The sequence below is a fragment of the Siphateles boraxobius genome, unplaced genomic scaffold, assembly GCF_051911475.1.
Source record: "Siphateles boraxobius isolate OS27281-9 unplaced genomic scaffold, OSU_SipBor_1 29, whole genome shotgun sequence".
NCBI classification, from domain to species: Eukaryota; Metazoa; Chordata; class Actinopteri; order Cypriniformes; family Leuciscidae; genus Siphateles; species Siphateles boraxobius.
Window position 1 is genome coordinate 5,448,534 of NW_027508908.1, and position 23,268 is coordinate 5,471,801.

Consider the following 23,268-nt stretch of genomic DNA (forward strand, 5'->3'; position numbering starts at 1 on the left):
GCACTAGAAAATATGATACAATTCTGATAAAGTATTCCAGGAAAGCCCTTGGCAGGATCATTTCTCCTTATGGGTGACGCCATCATTAGTTACGGTGAGAGAGAAAGCCATTTCCCATGAAGGCTGCTCTACTGTGGCAGGGCCTTCGCTTTCTGCCCACACATGTTGTCACCAGCAGCTCTGGCATCATTTGTTCTCTATGATGTAATCAAGCTGCACTGAAAGCAATAGCATTTGCTTCGCAACTGGCGGCAGGGAGACAGTAACTCTACAGAAAGGAGCAATGAGCTTTAGTGCTCCGAGATGTCATGTTGGACAAGGAACAAGCAAAGAGGATGGGAAATGAAAACGTGGAAATTAAAAACAGACAGGATGCTGCAGGAGTCATTCATCAGTACATCAATGTATGTGAGCGCTGGAATAGGATGTGTGGGATATGGCGGGAGGGGGGAGGGGGGGGGGGTTGTTTAAAGGCATAGTTCAGCCAAAAACTAAAAATCTGGGTTACTGAGACACTTACAAAGGATGTGAATTTGATCAATCTGAAAACGTCCATTCATTTCAATAGTTTAGCCACAAGACGTATAATAATATGCATGTTAACATGACAGCTGTATTTTAAAAAAAATTGCTTACTAATCTTTTCTGTGTACACTACTATTCAAAAACTTGGGGTCAGTCTTTTTTTTTATTTTAAGAAATTAATACTTTTAATTCATCAAGGATGCATTAAATTATTCAAACATGACAGTAACAAAAAATGAATCACGGTTTCCACAAAAGTACGACTGTTTTCAACATTAATAATAATCAGAATGATTTCTAAAGGATCATGTGACTCCGAAGACTGGCGTAATAGATGCTGAAAATTCAGCTTTGACATCACAGGAATAGATTACATTTTAAAATATATTACAATAGAAAACAGTTATTTTAAATTGTAACAATATTTCACAGCATTCCTGTTTTTACAGTATTTTTGATCACATAAAAACAGCCTTGAGCATTTTTAAATGCAAAAATATTTTTAAAAACTTTTAGCAGTAGTTTATATGCAACTTTACAACTTCATTGTCATGACAACGTAATGCCAACATCCTTAAAACAACCATAAAAACCAAGAGAACAACTTTACAGCTCTAATAACAAGTTTTAACAGAAGAATTAGGGCAAGTCCTGTAATAAAATCAAAGGACATGTGTCTGCTTTAAAATCCTCCACAAATTGGCCCAATTTAATTGCATTGAAAAGTTACCTCTCTTCCTTTTTTAAAGAAAACGATGGATTGCCTTAAAGGAATATTTCACCCAAAACTATCCCATAATTTACTCATCCTCAAGCCTTTCGAGCTGTATATGACTTTCTTCTTTCAGCCGAACACACTCAGAGTTAAATTAAATAATATCCTGGCTCTTCCCAGCTTTGTAATGCCATTGAATAGTACCCTTGAAAAGTAAAGTTTATGTACCTCAAAAAAGAGCATCCATCCATTATAAAAGTAATCCATACAACTCCAGTGGGATAATAAATGCCTTCTAAAGTGAACGTTTTTTTGTAAAAAAAAGTATCCATATTTAAAACTTTATAAACTATAATCACTGGCTTCCAAAAATTGCCGTACATGCATTCACAAAGGAGTCGAGTTCCAGATGAAGGGTGACTGGAGTTGTTTGGATTACTTTTATGATGGATTCCTTTTTGTATGAACTATTTTTTAAACCAAAGAGAGAGAGAGAGAGAGAGAGAGAGAGAGAGAGAGAGAGAGAGAGAGAGAGAGAGAGGAGAGAGAGAGAGAGAGAGAGAGAGAGGGAGAGAGAGGGAGGGAGGGAGGAGAGGGAGGGAGGAGGGGGAGGGAGAGAGAGAGAGAGAGAGAGAGAGAGAGAGAGAGAGAGAGAGAGAGAGAGAGAGAGAGAGAGAGACGAGTAACAATCATGGCTTTAGTCCCTTTTTGTGCTGAATAAAATCGTTTTAATAGCCATTACACCGGGCAAACGATCAGGATTCATGGCATTTTGTGGCATGAACGTTTTGTAGTGGTCTATGATTTAACAGATGGAAACAGCTAAGGAAATGTGTCACATACAAAAGCTGACAAGACAGCAGATTGTCTAGGGAGAGCCTCAAGGCGGCGCCGTGTAACGTTCACACACACAAACACATTTGAGACATGTGGGGCTCTGTTGGGAGCCAGTGCTCACTAATGAAGTGAGTGTGTGAGAAAACATGTCTCAAACACACACGATTCCCACAAAGGCATAATAGAACCAATTCTGTCCACCTTCGGACAAGTGATTCAGTGCTCACTTCCACATTTTCCATCGTATGATCCCCTATTTTTTCTCTACTTCAAACTCTCAGCTGACTAATCATGACAAACCTGCACTTCTTTTCCGAAGCGGTTGTGAGTACACTCTTTATCATCCTACCGATGCATCCCGGATCAAAGTAAAGGGCAGAAAGAACGTTGTCTAGTGTGTGAAGGAAAAGAGTTTTTTGCACTTGGTTTAAATACAGCCAAGCTTCCATTCAAAGAGAGGAAGTCGGGTTGCTTCTGGGGATTAAAAACAAGGGCATGTGGGTTCACATTTCCCCTCCTCCTTTTCTCTATATCTCTCTCTCGAAAGGAAAGCATACCCCAGCTGTTTGACAAACATTACTAATGAGACTGAACAACTGCCTTTCTTTTTTTACTCTCTTTCCAGAGAACGTAGAAGCCTGTGGGATATGGGGCCGTGCATATTCCGAAAGTCTCGCTCTCCCGGGAGAGAATGCAGTGAATCTATGGCTAAGCAAATGACTCCAGTGAGAGTTATGGGGGAGGATGTTGCACTAATGCCGATCTGAGAACAGTTCTGAAGCTTTCGGTGGTTAGGAAATTTAGAGACAATGGGCCCACGTTGAAGAAGCTCTTTAAAACAAAAAGCCACAACCACTGATGAATGTCAAGGGCTGATTTGGATGTTAAAATGTACTGTTGTTAAGAATGACCGAATATTTGATTCACTGGCTACTGTTTAAATTGGGTTTCTCCAATTTTATGACAGGTTAAACTTATATTTGTAGCATAAACGGAATAAAAAATCAAGAAATATTTAGGTTTATGATGTCACTAATAAAGATGCTCTTTGGGTTCATTCTAAAATCATGCTGGAGAACATGATCACTGAACATCAAGTAACACATGTCATACAGAAAAGGGGGGACATGCCAAAAGACAAAAACAAATAATTATCAAACTCTACTTTTAAAATCAATTTGCACTGGAATTGCACTGGAATTTGTAATGACGTTGAATGGGGCATGGTTTTATATTAGCCTACATGTCAAAAAAATGCCCAAATCCAGCCTATATTATTTATGTATAACTAGTCTGAAGCTAATCTATACCGTCTAGCTAGCATATGCTTGCAAGAAGTGGTATCATAAATATTTAAAACAAACCCCACCATGCATCTTTTGAAGGAAATACATATGCTTCTACTCCAGCCATATATGGGCACTTATTTCAAGCCACTAAACCCCCAAATCTGTCATCGAAGGGGTAGCCTAAATTGATTGAAAAGGGAGTGCGACAGAAAGTTCAATCACTTCTGATCAAAACACGCACGTCATTGATCAGTTCCTCAGAATCACTAGTGGGGTGCATAAATATTTTTCATAAGATATAGTTTTGGAACATTTGATCAAAATGTAGAACTCTTCGTTTTGCATAACGGAGTTAGAAACAACATAGCTTTTTTGTCTTGCCATTTTCACACAAAAAATGATCAGATTGTTATTGGTCATGCTACAACTGATAATTCCTGCTGCAAAGATGGGCTTATTTCACTTGAATTTTAATATTGAAAACTGAATAATATGGTGTAGATCTAAAGTCATTCATGCTTTAATAATTAAATAGCTAAAGGGCTGTCTCAAACAATAAATGAAAATCTTCTAATTCATTTGCCAAATTAAGTGAATATAATTAATAGTGAGTCCAAGTGTTCAATCTGAGGTCATTCTTCTCTTTTATTTATTTATCTGTTGTTTCTTTATCTCTGTAACCCCCATGCATATATACCAGACTTTTTATTGGACAAAACAGAATCGGCTCATAACGTATTCGTGTCTATAATGTTGCAGAAATGTTCTTTATCATTATCCAGATGCGTCTTTCTGCGCCTATCTCAGCATCAGGTTCGAGAAGGACGCAAGGTGAATAGGTAGCCAACTCACGTAATGTTTGGATGGATTCCTCCTCTTCTCCACATCCACCACTTTTACATCCAAAACTGTCCGAAACTGCATTGTGAAAACAGAGGCTACAGAAGCACCGTTGGTAATCAGACAGAGACTGAATAAATGGACAGTCACGAAGACGTTTGCACGAATAAAATCGCAGTTCTTCTTCACAATGAAAGCGAACGATTTTTGCCCCCCGGCCCGTCAGTTTAATCAGTCCGTTTATTCCCCTAGACGTAATGTAGATGTGAAGATCGAGTAATAAATGAGGCAAAACTTATATCCGTCTGCAGGAAACGAACATGCTCGTATCCATTTCTCTCACAGCGCAGAACGGGTTTTCGAACCGCCGCGTTCCAGCCGAATTCGAATCGAGACGCGTTCTAGAGTGTCATTCTGCAATCCGGATCGACGCGTCATAAGGGAACGAGCGCGTCTTCTTTGTGTGGACTACAGTAGTGTCGCTGAAGTCAGGGGGTTCTCCTTAAACGTGAGCGGCGCGCGTCATTAAGGCCGGTGGGGCGCATTCACCGCGAAGTCCATTCGGCAGGAAGCGCGCGCACACACTGGTCTGGGATATTTGGGCAATGGGGATGGGCTTCTTTGACAAGGACTCTGTTGCAGTTTAAGAGCCTCTACGGGGGGGGGGTTGATATCATTGTCTTCCTTCGAAATAGAGACAATGGCTGGATTTTACAGAGCATGCATTGTTTGTTTGTTTCTTTAAATTCAGTTTGTTTATTGTGAGGAAAAACATTGCAATAGAGTAGCCTATCTGTAACAAAACCATGCCATATGCTAGATATGAACAGTCATTTGATGAACGTTTAATTATGAATGCATTTTTTGCATAGTGTAAATGGAACATTAACAAACAAAACAAAAAAACATATGGTCTGCTGCGAATCTATTCCATAATCTAAGATTATTAAGGACAGTGTGAGACGTGATTTCCGTTACTCACACAGCAAATTAGCATAAATAGACCTGAACGCGCACAGATACAGTTGTGCTCGCGGATGGTGACGTATCTATTTGCTCACAGCGTCCTCCTATGGCCATTGAGTGTATCTACCGTTTTAAACGACCCATTTGTATCCAAAATGAATCACTTACTCGCCCTCATTATCATATTGTACCAAATCTGTATGACTTTCTTCCTTGGAACACAAAATGTTTTATTTTGAAGAATATCCAGGCCACTCCTTTCTATATAATTAAAGTGAAAGGGAACTAGATCTGTCAGCTCCAATTTTTAAAAGTGACAGAAAGTAAAGGTTAAACAGTAAAAATATTCAGGAGATCTCAAATATTTATGTTAGCCCATTAAAGAGGCAATTTCTGTATTATGCTGAAGTAAATATATCTGTATATTTTCATTCAACCATAAAAAGCAACATGTAAGAAAACAAAGAGCCATTAGATAACTTTAATGATTTATATTAAAAAGGGTTCTGTAACGGTTTACAATCTTTCTTCATGATTGCTTTGAACTCTTTGCTTGTATTTTTATTAACTTAATATTTTAAAATGATGCTACAAAACAATGTAGTGGGCTTCTGTTGTGCTTATTATGTCACTATTGCACTCTAAGTATGTCAGAGCAACTTCCAGCACCTCTCGACTCAGGTTTTGGCTGTAGCGCTGCTTCATGCTGGACAAAATATGTAAGACATGGCATCCTTTCTCAGCATCTGCAACAACAAAAAAAGCAACATGAGGGTCCTCTACTCACATATTTGGATCAGGTTTTATTTTGAAATAATGGCCACCTGCTTGTATATGATCCCACTTAGAACACCGTTTAATTATAAAATAAAATAATAATGAAGAATAAATATATATAATAACTAAACACTGATTCAAATTGAAAGTTTTATGTGACAGCCTGACAACCATCAATTACATAGTTAAACATTATAAAAAATAATTTGAACCGAATATGCAGTGCTTGACCAACCAATATCAAGCATTGAGTGTAATAATAATAATATTATATGCATACACAACTAGTATTTAAAAAAAGACCTCACATTTTTCCCGTTTGGTATCCTCTCGTAAAATGTCCTTGATCGCTGTGTGGAGATCTTTGTCTTGTTCTGTTACCTACAGCAGCCACGGTAATAAAAATATAATTACGTTCTAAAGTAGTTTTAGAAATTATATTTCAGTTATGGTTGAACCACATTAAAGTCCCCCTATTGTGCTATTTTTGTTTTGAAGGTCTCCTACAATAGGTGTACATGCATCCATGGTCAAAAAACACTTACATTTGATCATAATATACATTGCAGCATGACCTCATTCTCACAGTAACTGAAACAGTTCGATAAAGTATCCGGTCTCTATAAACCCCTCCTTTCTGAAAGCCTACTCTGTTCTGATTGGTCAGATTGCCCAGTCTGTATCAATTCGAACCTGAATTCTCATGCTTTGGAACTGCATGCAAAGTGGATTTCGCAGCACAGAAACCAGCATCTTCTCGACAACACAAACCAAACTCTACCAGGCCTCGGCTACAACTACAGTGTTTGAGGCCTGGTTCAAAGTAGATGTTGTTTGCAGGCAGCCAATTTGCCATAGGTTGGCATTATGCAAATTTGTTGCAAACCTACATAGTTTTGTGCCGGAAGTAAGACTGGAATTACTGACGACTCATTTTTAAGCAGTTCAGAATCGTTTTTTTCTTTTTCTTTTTCTTTTGGGAGACAATAACTCCATTTATCGTGCAACTTTTACATTCCCAAGCAGCTTTATTACACACTACATGAAATGGAATATCTGAAAAAGCATAATAGGGGCACTTTTAATATAATCCTCTTTTAAAATCCTAAGGGTACAACCCTATTCAGACCTACAAGTAGATGTGTAGGAAGCGAATATTACACATTTTCCTTTTAATTTTGTTAAGAGTCTCCTCAGGTAAAATTAACCACAGCTTCTCTCTCTCTCTCTCTCTCTCTCTCTCTGTCTCTCTTTCTCTCTCTCTCTCTCTCTCTCTGTCTCTCTCTCTCTGTCTGTCTCTCTCTCTCTCTCTCTCTCTGTCTCTCTCTTTCTCTCTCTCTCTCTCTCTGTCTCTCTCTCTCTCTGTCTGTCTCTCTCTCTCTCTCTCTCTCTCTCTCTCTCTCTCTCTCTCTCTGTCTCTCTCTCTCTCTCTCTCTCTCTCTCTCTCTCTCTCTCTCTCTCTCTCTCTGTCTGTCTCTCTCTCTCTCTCTCTCTCTCTCTCTCTGATGATGTCAAACTTGCTTAGAGGTGTCTGTATGTGTATGCACTGTGCACATACATTGTAGACTTCATCCTGGGTCCGTATTTTGCGAAATATTTGTCCCTCATCCTGGAGGACGCTCAGGGTCTCTTTCAGAAGTTTTCGAATTTGCGTAGCCAATGCCGTTCTGGGCTGATCTGACTCCTTCAGGCAAAAATAAGAAATTAAATGATGAGTCACCCAAACAATGAATCACATTTCTGTGATGCACCATTCAAAATTACCATTTCAGCTCCTTTTAACAAATAAAGAATGTTTAAATGAACCGCATACTTCATGTACGTTCTCATTTGATAACTAACGAAGATATGGACAGGCTTCTCATTAGCATACTTCTTTCTAATCACCGTATGCTGCTGTCCTTGAATCTCCAGACTAGCAGCATCTAATAAAATGTTACAGACGATCACTCCCTGCTGCCATCAAACAGCACAACACATCCTCCCTGCCGTGCCCACAAATTATTACTGGCTCTTATATCCTGATATACTCCAGCCAAGAGTAGTGACATTGAACAAGGACAGTTTACTTTGGTAGACGTGTGCATTCATCTTTTGCATAGTGACATTGTTCAGCTTTATTGGTACTGGACAGTGAAGGAAAGACATGAAACATACTCTGTCGAATACAATGGAGGTCAAGGTCAGGCCCAGTACCTGTTCTGCTGAAGAACTTTGGATCAGGGGATGTAAGAGGAACTCGACATCATAAGGACGAAACCTGGCCAACTCTTTCTCTAAGAGGAACTCCTTAAGGGTGAGAACTGACCGAGACAGCAAATAGTGGAAATGTGAGGAGCCACCTGCTCTGTAAATAAAATTGAAAAGCACAGAAAGCATGTTTGATGTATTTCACGAGTAGGCCCTACATTTAAAATTTGAGGTCTGAATCAAGACATTACATTTCAGATGCATTTGTTTCCAAGCTTGGGGGGAAAAATGCAGGGATTTTTGTATACTCTAAGACACGTTAGTATTTTCCTCCACAAAAAAAAAATGGTTTTAAGCCAGTTATTTATATTTTTTTGCTGTTTTTTCTGTTCTCGATGATGGTGAGATCAGATCTCTGTGTCGTGTGGATCATACCGGCTGTTGTCAGACGCCTTGTGGATACAAAAATCTCACTGGATTATTAAAATTAATGGCAAAAGGAATGTTTGGAAATGTAAACTGATATTTCCTACTGACACACTACAGCAAAGATATAAATAACTGGCTTAAACCCATTTTCTAGGGGTGAAATACTAACGTGCCAAAGACTTTTGCACATATATATATATTTGTATATTTTTGCCCCCTTATATATTTTTGTTATTATTATATATTTATGTCATGCATTTATCTCACATAAAGGGCAAAATGTCTGCATGCATTTTTTTCCCCTGTAACACAATTAAGTTCATGTCACTGCAGGTGTAAGATGTAAATGATGTCATGTAAAATAACAGATGTAAATGAGACCTCCATCATTCTGTGTGACTCACTCTGTGCCGCCCAGGTCATCACTCTGCATCTTGAACGGCTCATCATAGCACTTTCTGTACAGCTGAGGCATTTCCAGCATATGCGAGATCTGCACTGCCATCATAGGGTCATTGACTTTATCTAAACGCACACACACACACACACACACACAAAGAATTACAGAGTGATGATTACAGCAAAATAACCATGTGTTCTGCAAACAAGCTCACTCTAACTGATTAAACAGACATTATTATGTGCATCTAAATCCCTTAACATTTGACTTACAGAAGCAGGTGGCCTTGATCTCCCTCGCATCCCTGGAGGTTTTGACAGTCCCTCGTACCCTCAGCACGTCTCCGATCTCCAGCTCAGTGCTCTGCCTTTCAGCCTCCTGCAGGCGTTTGAGTTCGTCTTCAATGTTAAAGCCTCTGGAGGACCCGCTAGGATCTCTGCCTATTAACATTAGCACTTGATTAGTACACCTACACCTACTGAATTAATATTCCTTACGCATCAGATTTTCTACATCTACAGCTGGCTTGCTTAAAATAAAATTAAGTCATTTTAAAAAAGATTGTACTAAGAAAATACTATTTTTGCCGATTAAATATTTACAGCAGTGAAAACATTATTTTCACTATAGGAGTTTCCATCTTTTAAGGCTTTAAAATATTTTTGACACACTACTGTTTAAAAGTTTGGGGTCAGCTAATTAAAAAATATATATTAATACTTATATTCAAAAAGAAGGCAATTGATCAAAAATGACAGTAATATGCTGTTTTTCTTTTACTTTCTATTCATCAGGGATTACTGAATTTATTTTTATACGATACCCACAGAAATATAACAGACAGCAACGCTGTTTACTATTTTTTTTAAACCAATGTTTTCAACATTGATAATAATAATAAATGTTTCTTGAGTAGCAAATCAGCATATTAGAATGATTTCTGAAGGATCATGTGACACTGAAGACTGGAGTAATGATGCTGAAAATACAGCTGTGATATCAGGAATAAATTTCATTTTAGAACATATTCAAATACAAAGCAGTTATTTTACATTGTAATAATATTTCACAATATTAATATTTGTACTGTATTTTTTATAAAAAAACAAATGCTTTGGCAAACTATAAGAGACTGCTTTAAAAAACATTAAAAATCTTACTAACCGCAAATTTGTGAACAGTAGTGTGGATTCAAAATATATATTTCTGTAATTGTACTGAATTGATGTGAAATGTTAATGTTACTAATGTAGCGTCAAAGACAGTTTTTGTAACTTACATTTAGTTGGTTCTCCTTGATCCCTCCATTTCTCATCTTTCCAACAAAGACAATTTATGACACCAGAACTATCATCCACTATGTGTTAAAGGAAAACAGACAAGCAATAGTAAGACCAGGTGCAACATGTGCCCACATTTGAAAGGCAGTACTGGCTCACTTGCTTCCCAAGGCAAGATAAGACATGACCAAGTGGTCGAGTTTATGAAGGAACCAAAAACATTTGCAACAGTATACAATATAAAATATTTGATGATGATGATAACATTTGATTAGTTTATTTGATCACAAAATACAGCTCAATAAAATGCCAAACTAAAAAGTTGATGTTTCTATGACAGTAAAAAAGGGGATGATGCAGAAATAATGTTTTTCCAGACCTCCATAACAGTAGAAATCGTCTCTCTCCCGCTTGTAAACAACCGTCCCCAGTACATCCACCTGGAAGAGTGGGTGATTCTTGTAGAAATAAACTCCTACAAAACATCATGTACAGGGCCTTCTTATATATATGCATTATCTATTTTAAAAACAGCAGAACAAAAAACATGTGGCTCATGCAACACATTATGTTGCAGTATAACAAATATTTAGAAAAATGGTTTAGTATTGTTTATCAATGCTTTATTATTAAGTAAGTATTATGTATGTGTAGATAGATAAAGATAGCAAAGGTTAACTGCTGTATTTTACGTTACCAGGTACTTGTCTGGACTCTTTCATCTGCAGGATGTCAGTAATGTAGAGTCTGGAATATGCGGAGAACACGGGGTCCAGACCCCACAGTATAGACGGCGGCTCTTCGGCATCAGCATCAGCACCTCCCGGATCATTCACAGCCATCAGACATCGCTGACAACACAATAAACACGACGACAGGGAATCTCCGTGCTTCAGAGGTCAGCTTGGTTAAACTTAAGTTGTTTTACTTGATGATGCGGGAATAGAAACTAAGAAACCCTGGAGTCTGTACAACTCACGGACGGTGTCATGTTTGTGTTTTTCCGCTCTTTGCGCAGTTGACTCACTGCGCACATAGGAAGGAACTACGTTTGCCTCATGAATATTAATTAGCGTAAGTGACTGGACGTGTTTAAAGGGATAGTTCACCCACAAATTAAAATTCTGTCAGAAAATATTGATAAAATAATATTGATAAAATTGATCGTTTATTTGAAAATATTATTGATATTAACCTTATTATTCTATAATGTTATTGATAATATTGATAATGTATTGATACAATTTTTCACCATACTATGGAAGTCAATGGGGCCCATCAACTGTTTGGTTACCCATATTCAAAATATCTTATTTTTTGTTCAGCAGGAGAAATAAATTCATTCGTTTGGAACAACTTGAGTGTGAGTAAATGATGACAGACTTTTCATTTTTGGGTGAAATATCCCTTTAACAAGCATATTTGACACGCTTTCGTAATTTATCAGAGCCATTCTCCAAGAATACATACAAAAACATAAACAAATACGTATATCTTTTAAATGATTTAATACATAGACATTTAAGGCCCAAATAGAGTGTAATTATAATAGTATAAATAAATTGTTTTAGTTGAAAAACGATTGTTAGATTACAGATGTTTTGATTTAGTTCTAATTGTCAATCTCCTTTAATTCATATAGAAACAAAATGATTATGAATGCTCATATAACATGCAAATACTTTTGTATAACTTTATATATATATATAAACAGTTATCGTAGTTTATGACCGAAAGTCAAATATCGTGAGGTAGTCATTACCTATAGTCATTTTGAACAACATAGTACGTTACATTAACGTTATATTGAATTTTCAGAAGACAGCAACGTTGAAGTGAATGGAAAGAAAACTTTTGTTCCCTGACCGGGAATCGAACCCGGGCCGCGGCGGTGAGAGCGCCGAATCCTAACCACTAGACCACCAGGGAGCGCTGAAAGTTCTACGCTTGGTTGTCGTCAAAAATATTACACATACTGACACATACTTTAATACTTGCGTTTAATACTCAAGTTTAATACTTTTAAAGAATATTGCAGTTACAGAAAGTATGACAATCACCTCCACCAAAACATTCGATGGAGATCATTATCCAAAATACACTCATAATCTTCACTGGAGCACTAGCTATATCCTACATTAGACTCGAGTCTTGCTGTTGAGAAACACTGTAAAGTAAGACTGTGTACAGTTGAGACATGAGTATAGTTGAGACACCTTAAATAACTTGCGTGCCCAGCATGCACAAGTTGTGATTTTTGCCATGCACATGTGTATTAGTGTCCTCTTTGATCATGGGAAATTTTAACAACGTAAACATATCCGATCCGAAGGTATCACTATCAGCAAAAGTTTTTTCTAAGATAAGACTTTCACTTCATCATGCAAACTCCACCATGAATAGCTTATTATCCTTATGCGACTGTTAAACGTAACTGGTATCATCATAAACGTTATTCTGTGCCCCTAAAAACTGGCATATTTCATGGTATTGTGTCATGCATGGTCATTGCAAAATCTAGAGAAATGTGCGAGGTGGCCAGCGGGGTATGGTTGAGACACAAGTGTACCAACTGTACCCCCGATAGATTTCTATTAGGAAACACACTGTTTAGTTGTTCAGTTTTATTATAACAGGTTTAACGTCGTAATTAGGCAGCATAGGATGCAAATGAAAATAAAATTTGATATTTAAACTGTATTATTAATAAATATATTAAATATATTGTTCCTGTTTTATATATTTTAACCAGTGCTAATTTAAATAAAATGAATGAATTTAAATGGATGAATAAATAAACATGTTGCCCAATTTTTTTTTTTTTCTTTATTTGTCTTTATTTATTATATGTGCAATGAACCTTTACATCATTAAAAATGGGTGTCTCAGCTTTACCATGGTACTGTCTCAACTGTGCCACATATGGGTACAGTTGAGACAAAGTTGAAACAAAAAGCACCTTATTTGCTATTTATGAGCTAATTGTGGGAAATATAAACTACTTATGGGTATTATTGATTGATAATATCTTAGTCTACAAGCTAATGAAATGTCATGTGGCATGTCATGTAGAAATGCACTTCTTTTCAGTATCTATTTTTGGGAGAAAAATCAAAACGCAAAAAGTGTCTCAACTGTACTCAGTCTACCCTACAATGTCGGGTTAGGCAATTTTTCTTCTTTACCATCCACATGAGTCTTGAAATATGGGCTATGGAATATGGATCTTTCCTCCCTGAAAAGCTTGCTGGTCTCCCAATCTGACGAGTGCACAAAACCTCTTTAAAACCAGCTAACAGACTGGGCGACCAGATAAAACATATTTTGTACAGCATGGAGAGCCTACTTACTACATTTCTTAATTTAGTTATCTAAAAATGTTTATATGTGCACTGAAATGTCAGACCTGTGAAGTTGCTGAATCATCCTACCTTTGAAATCATTTTGTAAATCTGTCCAGAGAGAGATGGAGAGGTGTCGCAATCTGTGTCATGTCACTGTATGATCGTAAACCGTGATAAAAGACGGTTATTTGCAGTAAGAGTGAGAGTAGCCACGTCTGGTGCTGGAATTCAAGAGTGCATTGAAATTGGCCATAAATGCAACTGTCAGATATTGATGTGAACTGACTGACCCAAACCCTCAGACAATGCCATCCACATTGTGCGATACTGTTAAAATTATCATCACTGTAAGTGATCTATCTAGACTGGCTGAAACGACGACTATTGCTGACAAGAAACACACACAGCAGATAAGTTATCATTAAGGTGTAGAGTATCTATGTTTTATTGTTATTAGGACCATTATGAGCTCTAGAGACCGTAAACACTACCGAAACCTTTTCGCTATAGCCAAACTTTTGACAAAAAGACAAAATACAAAAAAAAAGTGTTCTTTAGCATGTAACTATTTTCAAAGTTGTGTCATGGATGATAGCTTTACATAAATTCCCGAAATGTGTGAAGTAGCCATCATAGTCCATAACCTGACCTTTGGACAGAAGAGTTAGAGCAGATTAACAGTCAATACAAAGAAGAGGTCAAAGAGTAACAGTTCACGTATTGATCACATTTTCCAGAAGTGCAAAGCAGTCAATTTGTTCTCTATTTGCCAGTAGGCTTTATCTATGGCAAGCTGACCCACTTGAAATATTGTTTTAGGCAAGATGGTAACGTTTTCAGATGCCCCTTGAGCACCGTTAGAAGGAATAGTTCACAATTTTCATTCGTTTCTCACCCTCATGTCATTTCAAACAAGTTTGCGTTTGGCCTCCATGGAACATAAACAGTGAACTTTCCAAAACACCATAAAAGAACATTAACAGTCATTCATTTGATTATATACAGTATCAAAAGTCTTCTGAAGTCATCAAAAATATATATATATACATGAGAGTTTGTAATGGCATGAGGGTGAGAACCACCCGCGGCGCTACCATTGGGGTCCGGGCCCGCCCATTTTGACCCAGTCCTATAGTGAGTAGTGAGTGATTTTTATTCTAGCAGTTCATCCAATAAACAGCCCGAGGAAAGCTTTGTGTGAAAGCTTCTCAACCAATCAGCGGCTTCTACCCCACGTGTGACTTCGAACACTGTACACACACCGGCGGCGCCATTCGTCGTCTGTCTGCGGCGCCCAGCATCGGCTCAGGGCCTTGTTTAAAATCCTGCCGCGCCACAGAGCGCCATTTCTTTTGTTTTATATTAAATTTAAATGTATTTGTCTCAAATCGTCATTAATGTATACACTGACTTCACCCTGTGCTGCAATATACATTTAGTTTTATATTCATTTACAGAAATCAGCTGAATGAAAATTGCTTATGTTATCGGATTTTCAGCTGACATTCTCAATTAATTCAGTTAATGGACGCTCTGAGGTAAAGTGTTCAGACTGCAAAGTCAGCAACGATTGTATTTAATTGTACAGTACAATCATAACGTAATACAGGCATTATCTTAATTCCATAATGTCCTTAAACATAACAGTATTGCTAGCCATAAACTGAGAAAGTGCGCGTCCAGTGTGCGATACTTTGAGTTGTCCTAGACGCGACGCTGCACAGCGCTGCGCTTCTCGTCCAGTGTGCAACCCCCCAGTTAGGCTAACGTCACTGCACTGAGCTGAGGACACAAGAGCCACACAGGTAGACTACTGAGTCGCTGTCCTCAGTGCCGCAGAAAAGCGCTGAAACGGAGATGAAGGGGAACCCGTTTTTCCTTTTTTTGCTTATTTTTAACTGGCCCATCCAGTTTTCTGGAGGCCCACCTACAATCAAATTCCTGGCGCCGCTAGTGGTGAGAACATGACAGAATTTTCATTTTTGAATGAACTGTCCCTTTAAACCCAATAAACTTTGAGTTACAGTTCAAACCTACCTGTTTTAATCACAGTTAAACAATATAGCCATGCAGTGCTTTTTTTAGTTGAGTCACTAAAACATTTCTAAATGTTGAAATGAAGCGTTTAATGGAAGTCCTGTGTCGGATCGGAGGTTTCTTCCTATCCCAGCAGTACTCTCTGGAGTCTGTCTGCAGGGACACTGTTCTCCTCCTCTGACTCTGCGTCGCTCTGTGGGTTTGAGCTGCAGGGAGAGGAACACTGCGGGGAACAGAGGTAATGCATGAGCGGCAGGCGGTACTTCCCACAGAAATCCACAAACTTGATGTGCCTCACACACGAGTCGAAATAAACACCTGAAGGGCATGAAGAGAGAGATATGGTGTCAAGGGTGCACAGATATTCAAAATGTTAAAGACAATGATAAAAAAAATCAGCTTTTTGTCAACTTATAAAGTAATAACGCCATTAGTCAACTGCATTTGTAGCATACTATTGAGTATCACACATAGAAAACTGTCAATCAGGCAAATTTGTAAACTTAAAAATCTTTTTTTAAAAAGAATCAAACAACATACACGTTAACTCTTTCACCGCCAGCAGTTTTAAAAACGTTTTATTCTAGCTTCATGCAGTCTTTTTTTTATCAACACTTGAATGTGAGTAAGTTTCGTAAAAAAACAACAACATTTTGAACAAAAAGCTACCAAAATTGCTAAGAAAAAGACTACAACGTGCATAATCAATACTTTTATCGCTTGTTTCTGCTAATTTTTTCCCCTGTGTTTTGATCCGGAGATTCTCTACCCTTTCAAAAGTAATGGGCGTAATAGCGCCCCCTGTCATATAACACTGAAAACCCTGCGGACTGCAAGAGAGGGGCGTAACAGTAAGGGCGTAACTTGGAAGTTGTCCAAATCACATATCATTATAATGATTTAGCCAAAGTAAAATATGTAATATAGTGCACATATTTAGCAAAATACTCCTTTCTATAGCAAATTTTTCTAGCCAACTAATATGCTACGGTCATTAAATGGCTTTCCTGAGGTAGCCTATGTAAGGTTATGTGACGTATTGTTCTCCAGCTGTTTTATTGACCTCTTTCCCCGGGTGAAAAACACTGATTGACCAATATTATGTATGAAGTATATATATTTCTTCGTTTCTTCCACCTTCCGTTTGTTTTCTATCTAACCTGGAATATCTGGATATGAGCAATAATGCGCTCACGGTCTTTCAACGTACCTATTGTTCATTTGTGTTTATTTACTATTAACTAGTAAAAGAGTATTAGAGATTATCGGTTCACGTGCCGCTTGAACTGAGGCGCTACAGCGATGTCGTGTCACATTTACAAGTGCCTAAACAGTATTTTGGTTGAATTTTGTATTAAAATTGACAGAATCTGAGAGCTGGGAATTTGTTTCATATTAAAATTAAGCTGCTCTGTCTTGTCTTTCGGTGTCAGTGTCCTCTTTGCTTCGCGTTTCTCTGCGTGAGAAAATGGATGCGTGGCGTGAGAGCTTGTGAAAAGTGTCGAATGCGTGAGAGTTGGCATCCATTATCAATACCCTGGCACTAATGCATATTGCAGCTTGCTTTACTGTATACAGGCAAAACAAGCATTTTGAAGATGTCATCTCAGAGGTTTCGGTTCTTGAACAGCTAAGAGAAATCTTAATCAACTCGCGTATGTTCAGTTATGTTAAACTCGTGCAAGAGCAAGGTTTTTTCTCCGATCGCTCTTGCTGTAAGCTACTTTGAAGTGGGCGTAACTTGAAGGGGCGTAAGACACTTCGAGACATTTTTCGTGCAAACACCAGAAAGTTTTGAGTGACGTCTGCACGAAAAATGTCTCATTTACACATGAAAGTTTCACATGGGCATGCAGAGGCCAGTAACTTTTTCTCGTTCCTATGAGAAAAAGTCAGATTATTTTATTTTAGCAAATATCCCATTTGGAGTGTCATATTATCTTTTCTGTGTGAAGTTTCATACATTTTTACAATTTTGTCACCATGACATTGCAAAACGACAATACTCGTTAAAACGACTTTAAAAAATGAGTTAAACAGCTTTACAGCTCAAATAATACACACGTTTAACAGAGAAATAGATATAAGTGCGTTTTTAAAATTATAAAAGCGCATTTTGCTTTTAAACCCCTCAGAAACTGTCCCATTCACTTCCATTGTGAGTGCCCCACTGTAATGTCGATTTTTGCTTTTTTAAAGAAAATAAAGGGTTATGTTATAATGTTTAATGTTGAATTTATGAAATTAGTAGTCATCTAAACTTTCAATTCTAAAGTTTAAAAGGTACTGACCAAGAATATTCCTTTGATCAATGCATTATGTGGCTTAAAGTAGTGGTACAGTTTTTTCTAAATATGTCACTTTTTCACAGATTATACAGTCTTATTGTGCTCCCCTACCTGCACACTTTGGGTTGGGACATTCGCTAGCCAGGTTTAAATAATGGATCAGATTGGAAGGTAGATCACACGAGCGGAACCGAAGGTTCTGGGACTTGACCGTGCGTCCTGCTAGCTCTATAAGTGATGGAGGGTCGTAGGTCATGTCCTTGATAAAGCGCACAACAAGAGGATTTCCACGGAGACTGAGCTCCTGCAAGTGGACGAGGCTGAGGATCTCACGAGGGAGGAAGGTCAGCAGGTTGTTGTGGAGACTGAGAGAGAGCAGGGAGTGTAGTCTGCAAGGAGAGAAATCGGATGATTTTTTTTTTTTTTTAAATCACCTCACTGCTTTGACTTTATAACATACAGTAAGAGAATAAGTAACTAAAAACCTCACTTGTTGAGTTGGGGCGGTATGCTTTGGATGCGATTGTCACACAGAACCAGGTATCTCAGACTGGTGAGGTTAGACACTTCAGGTGGGATGGAGGAGATGAGGTTACCTCCCAAATACAGCATCTCTAGACTATAGCAGAGGTCAAAAGTTAAAGGAATAGTTCACTTCACCCAAAAATCATCCCATAATTTGCTCACCCTCAAGACATCCTAGGTGTATATGACTTTCTTCTTTCAGCAGAACACAATCAGTTATATTATTAAATAATGTCCTGGCTTTTACCAGCTTTGTAATGGCATTAAATAGTGCCTGAGTTCCATAGTTTCCATAATACATGCGACTCAGTGGGTTAATAAATGCCTTCTGAAGCAATGATTTTTTTTAAACTGTAATCATTGGCTTCCAGCAACAGCCGTAACACGTTCACGAAAGAGTCGAGTTCCAGCGGAAGGCTTGTAGTTTATTAAGTTTTAAATATGGATATTTTTCTTACAAAAACCCATCACTTCACTTCAGAAGGCATTTATTAACCCACTGGCGTCAAATTAATTACTTTTATGATGGACTGATGTGATTTTCGGAGCTTTAAAAACTCAGGCACTATTCAATGCCATTAAAAAGCCGGGAAGAGCCAGGATATTATTTAAAGGAGCTGTATGTAAAAAAATTATTTAAATTAATCATAAAATGGCCCTGATATGTCACTAGACATTAAGAAACCATGTTCATTTCAAATACTTATATCACTGACAACAGTAGTCCGGCCAGGATATTGTCATTTAAAAAGTGAAGTTGCAGCCCTCAACTGATGTTGATGTTGTCATGTTGTGTTTTGGTCTGATGCGTCACCCTCCACCTATCTACCAATCACGAAGTCAGTAGTGTTGCGGCATCCGGGTTGCCAGCTCTGCTCTAGTTACCACAGCTGCAGCTACAAACTTGTCGGAATCGGATCAAAAAAAAAGTCTAACGTTGCGAATCAGATAAACTGATAAACCCATAAACTCGTTATGAATCCGAAATACTTCGTGACAAAGTCCGAAATAAAACAAGGATCTGTATAGGAGATGCCTTTGAAAGATGGAGACGGCTGAAAACGGAGAAGAATTTCTGGACAGGTAAGATTCAACTATGTTTGGCTGACTTGTACTTGATGTAAATGGACATTTCAAATATTCATGACAGTCGAACAAAGTTATGCATGTTCGTGCAAAGTATCGTTACGTTAGCTCATATGGAGGAGGTGGGTCATCGAATTGGAAGCACTATAGGCGCAATTCCACGGTAAAATAACTTTTTCTAACGTCCATAACACCAATGAAAAGCACATTGTAGCCTATGATGTGAATAATGTGTCCCACTTGGAACGTTTTGTAGCCTACTTGTTTATCATGCATGTTCTACAGCCAAAAATAATAGAATGACATGTAATCTTTCACATCACATCTTTTAGCGTTATGGACGTGTACTGCAGAGTAAGTTAAAAAATACAGCTGGTCGCTTTCACTTATAGTGTCAGCTAAATGAATAGCTGTATCTTTGATATCGATTACACACGGTGACTGAGGCTTGTGCTTGTACTTACGTTAATGACAGATACCTACTGTTAGTATACTAACAGCTACTGTTCTAACAATGTACTGTCACATACGAGCGTACATCTTTACTATTATATTTGGCTAATCGCCATTAGTAAATTTTTGAGATATATAATTACTTTGCAAAACATCTCTCATTTGAAGCATAAACATAATTAACAGAAAAAAAAACTTAGCCTACTGTGTAGGACTCGTCACTTGCCATTGGAAGCTTCTGTAGCAGCCTACGTTCCTGCTGTATCCTGCAACCTCGATTAAGGGAGGAGGGAGAGGGGATACACCGCTCTACAGTAATTTGAAGGTGATTGCAGTACCAGTTTTGGCCACAATCCTACATACTGCTCCTTTAAAGCTCCAGTAGGTAGCTTTTGTAAACAAATATTTGTTAAAACTGTCATTATGTCCTGAAAGTAGAATATGAGACAGATAATCTGTGAAAAAAATCAAGCTCCTCTGGCTCCTCCCTGTGGTCCTACAGCCATTTGCAGAAATACACCGCTCCCGGTCAGAAACAACCAATCAGAGCCAGGAGGAATGTCTTAGCAGTGTCAATCACGCTCGTGTACGCGCTGATCACCCCTCTCTTGCACAGCGCGAGCGCGTACCGTCGTTCGTGACTCTCCTGTTCGAACTCGTTCATCCAAATGAACGAATCTTTTTTCGAGTCATTTCGTTCATTCAACGAACGAAATGACTCGAAAAAAGATTTGTTCATTTTGAACGAGTCTTTTTCGGAGTCATTTCGTTCATTCAACGAACGAATGACTCGAAAAAAGATTTGTTCATTTGGATGAACGAGTTCGAACAGGATCACGAACGTGCATCACAGAACAGAGCAAGGCGAGCATTTGTTTTTATAAAACTTAAAGTTTTTTATTTATTTATGAAATGACCGATCGTTTCACTAGATAAGAACCTTATTCATCGTCTGGTATCGTTTAAAACCCTTTGAAGCTGTGCTGAAACTGTCATTTGGTCCTCGAAACGTTTGTGTCCTATTGAAGTCCATTATATGGAGAAAAAGCCTGGAATGTTTTCATCAAAAAACTTAATTTCTTTTCGACTGAAGAAAGAAAGACATGGACATCTTGGATGACATGGGGGTGAGTAAATTATCAGCAAAAGTTTTTTTTTAAAGTGAACTAATCCTTTAACGTTATCTTAGTAGCTATAACTTATAGAAAGAGTGCAACCTTATAAAGTTACATGTATTGCAAAATACGTAATGATTTGAGGACAAAGTTTGTAGTCAAAGTAGGGGCAGGCCATAGTCAATGTAAAGCATATTATTGATGTTTCGTCCCTATTAGTGAATGTTCCATAACTGTTTATAATCCGCCATCATCGGTGGTCCTGCTTACTAGCCTGCGCGTTCACGGCAGGCTCCGCTGTGGGGGAGGAGCTGTGGAGGGAGGGCTGTAGATCAGCAGAGAGCAAGGGGGTTGGACCTGTAAGTTGTGCTTGTTCAAATTTTCAGGCTAAGTCAACATTTTCTCAAAACTCCCTACTGCAGCTTTAATATAACTCTGTGTTCTGCTGAAAGAAGAATACCTAGAATGGCTTGAGGGGGAGTAAATTATATGATCATTTCATTTTTGAGTGAACTATTCCTTTAAAGATCCATGAAATTAAATTCAAAGTTTTGAATAGCTTTTAGTTTGTTTTAGCTTTGAGGCTAGCGTATACTCCTACATGTTGACAAAAAAAGTCTTTCTCCTCCTGGATAATTGGGATGAACCGGGAATGAACCAAATTTAGTCCAATAAAATGCTTGAATAAAAACGTCCCTGTTTTCAAATGTACTTTAAAAAATATTAACAACTATGAAGACCGTGTGGAGTAATAGGCCTATGTGAAAAGCTAAATTAGTATTACAGTATTGTGATCACAACGAGGACAAAAAAAAACATACAAAGGAAAAACAGTGTCCCGCCAATGGGGGGAATACCGAGAAGTAAAAATGTAGCAATGTAATGATGAAGCAGGAAGATCTAATTTTAACTTTCTAGGTATGAATGAAAACAGAGATCATTAACCTTAGAGTAAACAGTCTGTTATGTCATAAGTATTTGCCTAAGAATAGGCCCTAGCTTCGTTCTTTCAATCTATTGGTTCATGTTACCCAAAAGCCCCCTAACCAGCCCCTCGCCATGGAATTTATTCAACTACTGTCTAGTTTTGTAACTCTCACCGGGTCAGACCCGAGTCTGTCTGGCTCTCAACAGATACAGTATCTCTCTCTCTAGCTTATCTCCTATTATATAGGGTCGTCGTTCCCCAGGACAGCTGCTGACTGTGAGCCATTTCCCACACAGTAGAAAACTGATCTAATGAGCTGCTTATTTTGTCCTAAAGCAATAGAAACAAACAATCACATACCTGATCAGGTTCTCTATTTCTGAAGGGATGTTCTTTAATCTGTTTCCTCCAAGTGACAGGGACTGTAGTGTGGTCATTTTTAGAAACTGTATGGGAATATCCTCAAACCTGTTTCCACTCATATTCAGAGTTTCTACCTGCATGCACTCAAACTCCTTAGGGAACGAGAACTCGTTCAGAAGATTGTTCTTTGCCACAAACGTCTTTAGGTTTGTAAGTCGCATAAAGTCATCTGGTATGACCGTGAGCGCATTATTGCTCATATCCAGATATTCCAGGTTAGATAGAAAACAAACGGAAGGTGGAAGAAACGATAAACGATTGTAAGCGAGATGCAGCTGCTGGATTTGTTTTCTTTTACTGTCCGCGAGATGATCCAAGTTCAAGTCGTCCAGATGCAGACGTGATAAATGTAAAACAGCACACTTGTCGTCCATGCTTGGGAAACGAGCCATATGGACTGTTTAGTAAGGTAAAATAATAATATAGGAATAAGTATCACACGTTTTAAATGGTGCAGCAGTCTTAAAATGTATCGCTTCGAGTTATAATCCATACACTTATAACCTTTGACTAAAGTGTCCGAAATGCGCGCTCCTGACCGAAGACTTTGGTGGCTTTATCTGTGCTAGAATGCGCGTGTCACGCCTCCTGCAGTCAGTGGTTGGTCATCCAAACATGAGGCAAGTTTGCTCCGTCTCATAAGTCTCTTATGTAACCCTGCACGTTTAGTTTGAGTGCGTGGTTTACATAAAAACCTGTTGGCAGTCAGCAGGTCTTCTTTTATTAAAGATTAGTTATTGCATTAAATGCATAAAGAATACATCTATTGTCCACATGTAGATGGTGAGACAATAAAAAGCATTTTACTTTAAGGTACAGTA

At 38.1% G+C, this 23,268-nt stretch overlaps 3 protein-coding genes and 1 non-coding gene across 12 annotated transcripts in view; all 4 read right to left on the bottom strand.

Moving 5' to 3' along the window:
- Nucleotides 1–4,792, bottom strand: part of sh3pxd2aa (SH3 and PX domains 2Aa) — a 131,555-nt gene extending 126,763 nt beyond the window's left edge. For 4 of the 8 annotated variants that reach the window (XM_077246255.1, XM_077246254.1, XM_077246250.1 and 1 more), the window contains exon 1: nt 4,219–4,681. In XM_077246255.1, coding sequence (XP_077102370.1) covers nt 4,219–4,290 — 72 coding nt within the window. In that variant the 5' untranslated portion in view covers nt 4,291–4,681. Of the gene's footprint in view, nt 1–4,218 lie in introns of all 8 variants that reach the window. The other 4 variants (XM_077246256.1, XM_077246251.1, XM_077246257.1 and 1 more) reach the window with 3 other exon arrangements.
- Nucleotides 4,793–5,639: 847 nt separating this feature from the next.
- Nucleotides 5,640–11,291, bottom strand: stn1 (STN1 subunit of CST complex). The gene is made up of 9 exons (XM_077246261.1): nt 10,946–11,291; nt 10,628–10,723; nt 10,248–10,325; nt 9,241–9,408; nt 8,973–9,093; nt 8,146–8,296; nt 7,508–7,633; nt 6,258–6,330; nt 5,640–5,918 (listed from the first exon to the last, which is right to left on the bottom strand). Exons 1-9 carry the CDS (start codon nt 11,088–11,090, stop codon nt 5,761–5,763), a joined length of 1,116 nt encoding a protein of 371 aa, XP_077102376.1. The 5' UTR covers nt 11,091–11,291; the 3' UTR covers nt 5,640–5,760.
- Nucleotides 11,292–12,105: 814 nt separating this feature from the next.
- trnae-cuc (transfer RNA glutamic acid (anticodon CUC)) lies at nt 12,106–12,177 on the bottom strand. Its single transcript has one exon. It is a non-coding gene; the product is annotated as a tRNA-Glu (tRNA).
- Nucleotides 12,178–14,007: 1,830 nt separating this feature from the next.
- Nucleotides 14,008–23,009, bottom strand: lrrc58a (leucine rich repeat containing 58a). 2 transcript variants are annotated; one of them, XM_077246200.1, is made up of 5 exons: nt 22,522–23,006; nt 22,385–22,446; nt 18,408–18,536; nt 18,029–18,306; nt 14,008–15,947 (listed from the first exon to the last, which is right to left on the bottom strand). In XM_077246200.1, the coding sequence occupies exons 1-5, from the start codon at nt 22,837–22,839 to the stop codon at nt 15,754–15,756; spliced, it is 981 nt and encodes a 326-aa protein (XP_077102315.1). In that variant the 5' UTR covers nt 22,840–23,006; the 3' UTR covers nt 14,008–15,753. The 2 variants fall into 2 exon arrangements, with proteins under 2 accessions (XP_077102315.1, XP_077102316.1); XM_077246201.1 differs by having other exon boundaries at nt 22,385–23,009.
- Nucleotides 23,010–23,268: the final 259 nt, after the last annotated feature.